Source organism: Canis lupus, chromosome 7 (genome assembly GCF_011100685.1).
Source record: "Canis lupus familiaris isolate Mischka breed German Shepherd chromosome 7, alternate assembly UU_Cfam_GSD_1.0, whole genome shotgun sequence".
NCBI classification, from domain to species: domain Eukaryota; kingdom Metazoa; phylum Chordata; class Mammalia; order Carnivora; family Canidae; genus Canis; species Canis lupus.
Window position 1 is genome coordinate 9,846,918 of NC_049228.1, and position 11,308 is coordinate 9,858,225.

The 11,308-nt window shown below is 53.3% G+C and overlaps 1 protein-coding gene across 1 annotated transcript; it reads right to left on the minus strand.

The window, feature by feature from the left end:
• Nucleotides 1-23: 23 nt before the first annotated feature.
• LOC100688605 (non-histone chromosomal protein HMG-17-like) lies at nucleotides 24-959 on the minus strand. Its single transcript, XM_038541762.1, has 2 exons — nucleotides 589-959; nucleotides 24-199 (listed from the first exon to the last, which is right to left on the minus strand). Exons 1-2 carry the CDS (start codon nucleotides 836-838, stop codon nucleotides 180-182), a joined length of 270 nt encoding a protein of 89 aa, XP_038397690.1. The 5' UTR covers nucleotides 839-959; the 3' UTR covers nucleotides 24-179.
• Nucleotides 960-11,308: the final 10,349 nt, after the last annotated feature.

Below are 11,308 nucleotides of genomic sequence, written 5' to 3' on the forward strand. Positions count from 1 at the left end.
TCTATTAGTGATGTATGGCCCTCCCCCAAAACAACAAAGAAGTGTTCCGTGTGCTAACAACATAGCTTTAAAAAAAAGAAAGTAAAACAAAATTCTGCATTTTTATAAAACTTGATAAAAAATAGTATTTCAAACTGTACAGTCACCAGAAGTACACAGTTACCAAAAATGTACACACTTCACTTGGCATCTCCAGCACCTTCAGCTTTCTTTTTTTTTTTTTCTGTGGCTCTTATTATAGTTTATTTCTTAATATGTGTGAAGGTAACACAGTATTTACTTCTTTTTTTTTTCCTTTTTTTTTCTTTTTTTTTTTTAAATTTTTTATTGGTGTTCAATTTACTAACATACAGAATAACCCCCAGTGCCCGTCACCCAATCACTCCCACCCCCCGCCCTCCTCCCCCTCTACCACCCCTAGTTCGTTTCCCAGAGTTAGCAGTCTTTACGTTCTGTCTCCCTTTCTGATATTTCCCACACATTTCTTCCCCCTTCCCTTATATTCCCTTTCACTATTATTTATATTCCCCAAATGAATGAGAACATATAATGTTTGTCCTTCTCCGACTGACTTACTTCACTCAGCACCTTCAGCTTTCTGTGCCTGGTGTGTTTGGGCCTCTCCATTTTCTGCAGGGTTATTTCCATCCTTGCCAGCATCAGCTTTCCCCTTTTTCCCTTTGGGTACCTTCTCTCCCTTCTTTGCAGGGGCCTTTTTAGGCTTGGGCTCTGGCTTTGGAGGAGCAGGTTTAGCAGATAACCTTGCAGATCTCTGTGGCTCATCCTTCACCTTGGCTTTATCTCCTTTAGCATTCCCTTCAGCCTTTCTCTTGGACATGGTGGCGATGGCAGAGGGACATAAGCTCTGGACATGGGCATATAGTGGCACGCGGGCATTGGCCCGTCCAGGGGTCGTTCTCGACCCTTCTTCCTCTTAGCTGTTTTTCTCTTTTGTCCCGTACAAGCCACATCTTCTGAATAGGCACATGGTGTTAGCTATGAAGGTCAGGACTGGAAGAGACCTTCGAACTCATCTTGTCTAATGCTATCTTTTTTTTTTTTTTTTTAAAGATTTTGTTTATTTATTCATGAGAGACACAGAGAGAGAGGCAGAGACACAGGCAGAGGGAGAAGCAGGCTCCTGCAAGGAGCCCGATGTGGGACTGGATCCCAGGACCCCGGGATCACGACCTGAACTGAAGGCAGGTGCTCAACTGCTGAGCCACCCAGGGGCCCCTAATCCTACCTTTATGCAGTGGAGGAAACTGAGGCCCAGAGAGGGTCATCTCTTGACCAAGGTCACATAACTTATAAGCAGTAAAACTGAAATAAAATAAAAACAAAAAACCAGTGCTCTGTGCTACATGAAGCTGCCCCTTCTTCACCCACCTGTACACAAGGCCCCCACAGGGACGGTGCAGGCCACTTCCCCAGTGTGATGTCCAAGAACCTGGACCACCTAGTATCTCTTCACCTCTGCTCAGGGGGCCTCAATCTGTCCTGTCACGGCTTCTCTTCCACTGGACCGTCCTTCTTTACTGTGGTGGATGATGCACCAGAGCAGGGTGTTCTGTGTGGGCTGTGGTCATGGAGGCAGCGGCCAGCGCCATGGCCGCACACTGCATACAGTCCAGGTGCCTTCTCTGCTCTGTGGACTGGAGGCCAGGTTCAATTGTACCCCAGAGTGGGCAGGAGCCCAGGGACCCCCAAACCTCTTGCCGCACAAGCCCAGCCATGCTGGCTGGCCCAGCTGCTTCCCTCCGCGCAGGCTTTCTGCCCTCCACTGGGCCTCGGGACATTTTCCGGGATTTGTTCTATATCCTCCTTCCCTCTTGTTGCAGCTTCCCCTCTCAAGCTATGTGGGGCCCCTAGTGGAACCCTCCGGGGTCACTATAGAAAGAGCCCCCCTACGGCCTTGCTCGCTGACCAAAATCAGCAGGCCTCCATTTTGAAATCCCAACAAATCTGAAAGTGACAGAATGGAAACTCCAGAGCCTTCTGGGCACTACCCGGTGCCCAGAACTCTTCCTTCTCAGTCTCCATGAGGGGAGTGGTGGCGGGGTGGGGAGAAGAACCAGGGTAGGCATCAGCGCTTGCGTTCCAACCGTCTTAGGAAAAGTCAGGATGAGTGTCCCAGGAAAAGGCTATTAATAGGCCTCCTTCCACATGCTCAGCTTTCCGGGGCTGGAGCTGTGTGAGAATGAGTCAGCAGATGGAAAGGCTAATGGTGAACCTGGAGAAGCAGAACTATCTCTCCTGCAGGGGAAGTAGAGGCCATGAGGCTGCACTTTCCTCTAACCTCTGGCCTGGCACCACGCGGCCCTCCCTTGGTTATGAGCTCTGTCAGCTGGTGCATTCCTGAAGTTGGTTCCAATCCTGAAACCAAAACTGAAATCAGCAAAAGTACCCAGAAAGTCCTTTCCCTCACTTCCCCTCCCTCACTTTCCCTTCACTGACTAAGCCAGTGGCCAGGGAGGAGGGCCCGTCCTCTGCAGCGGAGAGGCCTCCAGTAGGCTGCCCCTCAGCGCACCTGCCTACCTGCTGGCTCACGCTGGGACGGGCTCCCAGGGTCGATTAGACACACGCTATTGAGCCCCAGGCCCCGTGGCAGGCGACTTTACACGCGTCACTTCACCCTCACGTAACCCCCCCGGAGGACAATATATTGACATCTCGCTTTCACAGATGAAGAATCAAAGCTGGGACACCTGGGTGGCTCAGCAGTTTAGCGCCTGCCTTCGGCCCAGGGCGTGATCCTGGAGTCCCAGGATCAAGTCCCACATCGGGCAGGTGGCAAGGCTCACTGGGTGAGCAGTCAGGAAGACCAAAACAATCAAAGCTGAGTGAGATTAAGCTGTTGGCCCGGGGAGCCACGGCCAGTGTCATGCATCAGGTGTCTATCACACGTCAGGGGCTCGTGCACGGTAAAGATCCTCCTTTTACAGTGGGGGAAACTGAGGCTCAGAGGGGCTGAGGCAGCCCAGGAAGCAGCAGGGCCATGGCTTGGGTCTGGGTCCTGCCTCACTCCCAAACTGGGTCCCTCCGGGTCACAGGGCAGCAGGGATTCCTGTCATCTCCCTGCCTTTAAACCCACGGCACCCGCCACCCGCCTAGGGAAGGACTGGCCCTGCGTGCCCTGGCTGAGCCCCTCTCGGTGTGGGGGTGCCCGTGTCAGTCGTGGAGGACAGGCCGCAGGCAGACCTCCTCTTCTCACCAAGGCTACCCTGGCACCTCCCCCCTCCCAAAAGGGGGGGCACCAGGCAGGGCCCATCCAAGCTGTCGGTTCGGGAAAGTGAAAGTCAGGAAGAGGGGCCTTAAAGGGGACACTTCTGGAGACCAAGCCCGTAGTGATGTGAGCAGAACCACTGTCAGCTGCAGGTCTGAGTGCAGTAGAACCGTTCAGGGACCGGAGATGACATCAGCCTGCCCATTTTTATCATATCACACGAGTCCCATGGTTTGTGGTTGATTAAGTCAGATACGGGACTATTCAACTCCCAGGGAAGTCGTCCACCGCGTGGGTACTGAGGGGACATGGCAGGGGTCTCGACGGGTATTATTTTTTTTAAGATTTATTTATTTATTTATTTATTTATTTATTTGTTTATTTATTTATTTATCTGTTTATTTATTTATTTATGATAGACATAGAGAGAGAGGCCGAGACACAGGCAGAGGGAGAAGCAGACTCCATGTCGGGAGCCCGACGTGGGACTCGATCCTGGGACTCCAGGATCATGCCCTGGGCCAAAGGCAGGCGCTAAACCGCTGAGCCACCCAGGGACCCCCTCGACGGGTATTTTAACCTCTGACGTCTGAGAGCAGGGAGGGCATCCAGGACGTTTTTAACACCAGGCTAGAGGTAGAAGAAGATGATGCTTCCTGAGCCCAGTGCCCCAACCGCCCAATCAGAAATTACCCTTCCTCCCCTTGTCCTCGCTCTCTCTTCAGTTTTCATAGCCCTTCTCTTGATTAGGTATTAACCTGCTTATTTATTTCCAATCTCAGCCTCCCTCTCAAGAATATAAACTCCACAGAGCAAGGGCTCTGTGTCTTGCGTGCAGCTCTTTCCCGGAGGCCAGAACACGTCAGCAGCCCTTGGTTAAAGGTGCGTTGAGTGAATACATGAGTGAGTGAGTGAATGAGTGAGTGACTATAGCTCCAGGGGTCATTTAACCGTATACACATATGCTCCGGGTCAGTTTCTCCGGGGAGCAGGTGTCCGAGCCCCCCGAGCCTGACCTCCCCTCTCCTCAGCTTCAGCCAGATGAGAGTCTCCTTTGGGGGGAAGAGACAGAGGGGCTGAGGCCTGCAAAGAGCCCCCTGTGGAAACCTACTGAGCCCTGAACGGAGGAAGAAGGAGACACAGTTCTTCCCCATCCCAAGGGGGCCTCCTTTCTTGGGAGGTTCCCCCACTGGCATGTGGAGTGTCTGAAGCTAGTTGTGGAGAGGAGGGAGACATTCTAGAAAGTGCCCGCCCCAGATGATTATGGGCCATCCAGATACACACCCCCCACCCCGCAGCCTAAGCACCTCTCCCCCGCCCAAATCCTGTTTTGCTCATCAATTCCCAGAGCCACAGCTAAACTGCACGTACACAGGGAACAGATGCCGACAAGTGCTCGCTCTGTTCCCAGGCCACATGGATAACAAGACACTTGGTGTGCTCAGATGAAAGGGGGCTCTCCTTGCAAAGGGCTGTGTTGCACAATCCCACTGAGCTCCCTGGAATGGGAAGCTGGTCCCTCTCAACTCGTGATTACCGCTGTGGAGATTAAAGCCTTCCTGTTGGAGAGAGCAGTCCGCCTGAGCCAAACAACACTGACGGGCTGGCCAGCAGCCGTCTTGTCGGGGCTGCTCTTGGCAGCCGGGGCTGGAGTGATGGGCTCGCTCCCTCCTGGGCCAACCCTCCTGAGGCAAAGTCAAGGTGCTCAGGCCAAAACGGTCCCTAAGGAGCACCCTGCCATGGCGGCCTGAGCCCTTTCTAGGCCTCCTCAAGCTGCAGTGTGGGCCACCTTGGCCAGAGCAGCTGCCCCGGCACGTCCAATGGGAATAGGCCGAAAGGTCTCCGCTTGCTCACCTTTCCCAGGGCACCCTGAGAATTTCTGATGTGCATTAGGGAGGGGGAAGGAAGGGGAGTATGGGAGACCACGCTGGGGAGACCAATCCAGGGGAGTGTGAGGGGTGGAGGAGGTCACTGCTCCCGGGCCCTGCCATGTTTACCCCACCAGGGGCCTGAGCCAGTCAGACTCTGATCTCCGGGCTCAGTGCCTCCAAACTTGCTAAGGATCAAAAGCATCTGGAGCTCTTGGTAAGAAAGCAGACCTCAGGCCACGTCCTGAGGTGGGGCCTGCGAATCTGAGTTTTTACGAAGCCACCAGACAATTCTGATGCCGCTGGCTCGGAGTGCCCTCGAATGAGGGCAGGTGGCAAGGCTCACTGGGTGAGCAGTCAGGAAACAGTACTCTGGCCTCAGCTCTGTCAGCGGACTTTGGGGAAGTCACGTCACCTCTCAGGGCCTCAGCTTCCTTGTCAGTGAAGTACAGAGCTTGAATGATTTGTCCCCACCGTCAGAGGGTGGCTCAAGATGTGTAGGTGGTTACTCCTCTATGCTCACATTCTGTGGTGTTTCCAGACTGTGGCCAGCATCTTGGTCCCAAGGAACACCCTGGCCTGTAGGCCACCCTTGGTGAGAGCAAGACCACTGCAGAGGCTCCGATAATAACAGCGACAGCTGCGGGCACCTGGGGGACTCAGTTAGTTAAGTGTCTGACTCTTGGTTTCAGCTAGGGTTGTGATCTCAGGGTCGTAGTAGGATCGAGCCCCATGTCAGACCCTGTGCTCGGCTTGCAGTCTGCTTGAGTTTCTCTCTCTGCCCCTCTACTCGACTCTCTCTCTCTCTCTCAAATAAACGGATCTTCAGAAAAATAAAAAATAAAAAAATAACAGTGACAGCTGGCATCTTTTCTTCAGAGCCAGGCTCTAAGGTATGCACTTCATCTGCATCGTCTCATTTACGTTTTACAACAAGCCACCAAGGCAGCATTTAGCCACTCACCACAATTTGTGTCTTCACTGTCCAGGACCGTGTCCGCTAGCCACGTGTGGCTGCTGAGCATCTGAAATGTGGTTGTGCAACTGAGAACATGAATTTTATTCATTTCAATTTTTATTAAATTTCTATAGCTACCCCACGTGACTGTGTATTGGTCGGCACAACCCCAAGGTGTGGATGAATGTTAATTTAATTTTAGGGGTGAAAGGACAGGATTGGAGAGGTAAGGTGACTGAATGGTAGAGCTGGGATTTGAAGCCAGACCTGATGGACTCCAGATCTGTCGGTCATGCTCTAATCACTGTTGTGTTTCCCAGAACGAGTGCCACCAAGTCAGGAAGGCAGGACTCCAGTCCCAGCCCAGCGCTGAGAAGCTGACCACCTTGAAAGGTCTCCAAGATCCTCCTGGCTCTGACATCCCAGCCTGCGTGTTTGGGGTGGGGCCATGGAGAGGACATGGGGAATGTTCTGTTACCTAGAGCCTTCCAGATGCAGAGGCCCCTCTCCTCACCAGTCCCCACAAATCACTGGTCTTCTCTATCACCCAACTGTTAGGGCCTTCTGAAGATGGACTACTTACAACACTTCTGTGATGTAAGAGGTTCCCGTTTTACAGATGAAGAGACTGAGGCTCAGAGGATGAAGTAACTTAAGGTCTCACAACATAAGTGATAGAGGATTGAACTCAAATCTGACTCCAGAGGCTGAGCTCTTAATTTCTGCCACATGTGGTCACTGGGGTTGAGCAGAGGCTCCAGCGACTCACAGGGCTGAGAGTTTATTTCAGTACCAAAGCATACCCACTCCCAGTGAGATCCTTCCGTTTTGCCTGAATCCAGCGGGGATTCCATTCTCCTGCCAGAGACCCAGCCTTCAGGGCCACCGAGGCTCAAGACCTTCCCGGATCTTGCCAGCCCACCCAGACTCTGGGATGTGGGAGCCCCTGGCTGGAAAATAAATAAAAGGAAGAACAGCTGGTCAGGGGCTCTGGGGATGGAGATCGCTGGCACGTATGAAGGTAGGCCAACCATCTTCATCCCCAGAGCCCAAACATACCCCACATGGAGCTAAGAGAAGCAGAGGCATCAGTGACCGGGGCAGTGGGCTCATTTCTTAAGAGGGTGACACAACACCCTCGGATTTAAGGCAACATCCTACCCATTGTCCAGTGTGCCGGTTGGAGCGAGGCTCCAGACAAAGGCTCAAAAGCCATGTCCCGTATCCTCACGGTGGATGAGAACATATTCATCTAGAGACAGAGGCTACCCATGCCCACAGCAAGATGTGTGCACCTGGGGTCGGCCCTGTGGAGTCCCCCAAGGCTCACGTGCAGTGACCACACGGTGTGCTTGTGTACCCTTGCCGCCACACACACACTCATGGGATGGGGTCAAGGGAAGGAGACAAAGGCTGGTCTGGTTAACCAGAAAGGATTCTCTCTCCAGAGAATAGGGGAAAGCACTCCAGGAGCCCCGTGCTAGACCTGGAAACCTGATCTCTCCATCCATCAACCATGGCTCAAGGAGGGTGCCATGGTCAACTCAAAGGGTCCCTGGGAGGGAGTGCAGGGCCTGGCAGGTTGGGGAGCTGCCCCACGTGCTCACATCCACCACATGCATACCCATTCACGCACACAACACACGCAGTACACACGGGCTTGCAGCATCACACAGTAGCTCACTTGCTGTCATGCACACACATCGCAGACACTGACACATGTTCACGCTCTCACTCTCACACACCTATACACACACATTCACTCAGACGCACAGGGCAGGTGTCTGGAGGCTCCGCAGGACCTCATCCCTTGCTGTTTCCAAGACTGGACAACTCTGTCCCTCCTGCCCCGGGAGCTCGGGTCGTGTTGGACACCCCTGCGGTCCCCAGTGTGGACAAGGCTACCTGGGACGATGGGCGACAGGGAGACAGAGCTCGGGAAGGGGAAAAGCTGACCTCTTGGGGGAGTATGAAAAACATGCAAATGCAAAGAAATCCCAACTCATTGCTCTTTCCTTGAAGACAGTTCTCTTTCTCTTTCCATCACAAGGACTGGGGGTCTGGGGAGCAATCTCTTCATCTCCACTCTGGTCCTTGCTGCCCTCATGCCTAACCCTGAGCCAGGTAGATCACTTTCCAGCCTGATGAGCCAGAGACCCAATTATCAGGTGTTTTGCAAACAGACCCCAAGAAGCTTTTCAAGGAGCCCCAGGAATCCACCCATCTGCCCTCTGTGGGCCTCCCAAGAGCCTCCCATGAAGGGCTTTGTAACCTTTGTTCTAGCCAGGCCTCTGGATCCCAGCCTCTGCCCTGGGCCACCCATGCACCCCAACACCCGATCTCCTTCCTGCCATGCCCCTTGGCCCAGGCCACATTGCACAAGCCAGCAGCCTTGGTCCTACAAACAGAACTCCTATATCTTAACCAGTCCCTGAGCACCCGCAGGGCTGGGGTCCTAGCCTTGAGCACCCCCAGAGCTGGACCTGCACCCTCTCCTGTCCTCCCACTGTTCCCACCTGCCTGTGCTCTTGCCCCAGCAGCCCTGGGACTCGAGAGGGGAGGCTTCTGCTCAGCAGGCTCACTGGGCCCTCAGGTTCCTCCCAGCAGTGGGGGGCTCCCCGCAGCCCTCTCATACATCCTGGAGGAAGAAGGCCCTGCTTCTGGATTCCTGGCCTGAGCTCCCAGCCTTGCAGCACCAGCCCAGCCCCGCTGCACCGGAGCCAGGAGAGGAGGCCGCTGGCTCCTCAGAGAGAAACCATCCCCACTACCTGGGGAGCAAAGGGCATGACCTGTGACGGGGGAGGGCGGGCAGACTGGGAATTCCAGCATTCCCTGTCATCCTGTCCTGGGCTGCAGCTTCACAGCTGAGCTTGGCTCTGTGACCACGCCTGGCAGGATGCCCCAGGAAGCCCCAGGAAGCCCCGGCCTCCTCCGGGCCTCCTCCTCCAGGCAGACCACAGCCGCAGCTCAGAACAGACATCAGTGCGAGGTCTAGGCCCTGGCCCTAATCCTAGCACGTGTGTCTCTCTTTAACCCTGAAGCTCATTAGAAGCGACTCCTTGCACCCTGAGCCTCCCCGTCCCCAGCCTCCTCTCTCTCCTGCTCCCTGGGCCAGGCCGTCTGGGCCCTTTGTTAATGAGACTCAGGCATTTCTCGGTTCTCTTTGATCCGGGTTTTAACGAGCACAGCCCTCCCCGCTGGCGCCTGGGCCCGAGAGTCAGCTCCTCCCCCAGGGTGGGTGCTGCAGGGAGGAGGCTGCAGGCCGTTTGGTCTCTGCTTGCCCCCGGGTCTCCGTGGGATTCCATGATACTTAGGGGGTCGCCAATGTGTCCCCTGGGGGTGAAGAAGCTGGACCCGTGCCCACCATGCGAGGCCTGTGCCCCTCATTCATTCATTCAACCAACGCCTATCTCTTGAACCTACCTACTTAAAGAGGTCGAAGCCTAGTGTGGAGGCAGGGGGAGCAGAGGTTAAATTCAGTGAAAATTGAAGGAGCCCGGGGCAGGCAAGGCAGGCAGAGTCATGCTGCTCACCCCTGGAAAAATGTCAAGTGCTTCAGTCTTCTAGACAGTGAACTCCTGGAACCTGTAAGGAGGGCATCATATCTATTTTTGGTTTTTACATTTCTGGAGGCCAGCCCTAAGTCTGATATAGAAGGTTTCCTTAAGAAAGGGTTAATGGCCAACTGAAGGAATGCACGCACGAGCAAATGAACCGAGACCCTGGACCTGTGGCCCGTTGTCCCGTGCAGGGAGCTGCCCAAGTCCCCAGGAGGGCAGGGAGAGGAAGGCAGGCAGCCGAGAACGCCTGGCCACTGCATCCCTGCCCCTGCCTCCTAAGGATGATGCTGATACAACTGCAGGTTTTCAGGCGTTAGGTGGCAGACGGTTGGATGCTCAGAAACTGCAGGCGAGAGTGAGAGTTTGTAGCTTCTGGAAAGACAAGGGGCGACGGTGGCTCTGGTGTTTATTCAGGAAGTGAGTGGATGGGTGAGCGGGCTTGGTGAGGTGGCACCGGGCTTGGAGGTACTCTGATCTTCATGCCTCGCAAAACCTTCCAGAGAAATGCCTTTTGGTTCTGGTCTCCCCTACTCTTCCAGAAGCCCCTGGCACATCTCGGCAGCATTCCTCTGTGTGTGTGTGTGTGTGTGTGTGTGTGTGTGTGTAAATATAGCAGCAATAACAATTTAGTTTCATTCAACCAAGATGTATCAAACTTTTACCAAGGACCTCTTTGGGATAAATATATAAAGCATGAGCCCCTGATCACAGTCTAGTGGGGCCGGCAGACAAGAGACCAAAACGTTAAACATGGGATGGTCCAATGCTTGGGGAATCTGATCTCTCATGACTCTGTCTCTGTGTATTATGAAATGGGAGGCTCCATGAGGGCAGGCACTTGCCGTCATATTCCCAAGCCCCCCAGGCCTGGTGTCTCACACAGAGGCACAGAGAAGGGGCTGTGCCATGGTTGCTGAATGGGAGCTGACTTCCAAGAACAGAGAGACCAGGAAGTAGAAAAATCAAGATAAGAAACCAGAACAACAGGCCCCAAAGGAAACGGAGCTAATTCAGGGAACTCTAAGATAATTCTCATTTATAACTTCGGAGTGATCTGAGAAGATATAGATTGCATCTATAAACCAAAAATAGGTTCGTGTGGAAAAGGAACAATTCAAGAGGAAGAACGGTTCCTGGAAATTAAAATTGTGATGGCTAAAATAACATACTGAATATAAGAGGAAAACGCTGAACCGATCTTCCAGAATATAAGCCAAGAAGAAATCGAGATAGAGAATCAATCTGAGAATCTGAACCTCCAAGAAGGAGAAAAGAAAGAGGAAAAAATTATCAAAGAACTAAGAGAAGAAAGTTTGCCCGAATTGAAAAAGGATTCAAACCTTCCAGTTTGGAAGGGCCCACAGGATGAATGGGTGGGAGAGAGTCCACATCCGTAGACACAGCTTCATGAAGTTCCCTGGAGACTTCATATGCAAATATAAATGATATTTTGACCATAGGCCTTCAGGAACTCCCACTTGCCCTATTTCTAATGGTGGGCAGGGCCCTGGATCATTCCAGCCCAGTCTACCTGAGGGCAGGAGCACTCTTCCCCTGGCTTGCTTTTTCTAAGGGCAACAAAAGCAAACAGTCTATGGCTTGCTGATATATCTGCGTGTCTAGAGTTGTCCCACCTGCAGCCGGCCCACCATGCTAAGTAACTTTATATGACCTTTCTGTGAAAGGTTTAAAAGCA

Bases quoted from the DNA above. Each gene is read 5' to 3' on its own strand.
- LOC100688605 (XM_038541762.1), bottom strand. From the start codon at position 838: ATGTCCAAGAGAAAGGCTGAAGGGAATGCTAAAGGAGATAAAGCCAAG. The intron at 200-588 runs GTGCTGAGTGAA...AGAAAGCTGAAG, and splicing joins CCAGGCACAGAAAGCTGAAG to GTGCTGGAGATGCCAAGTGA.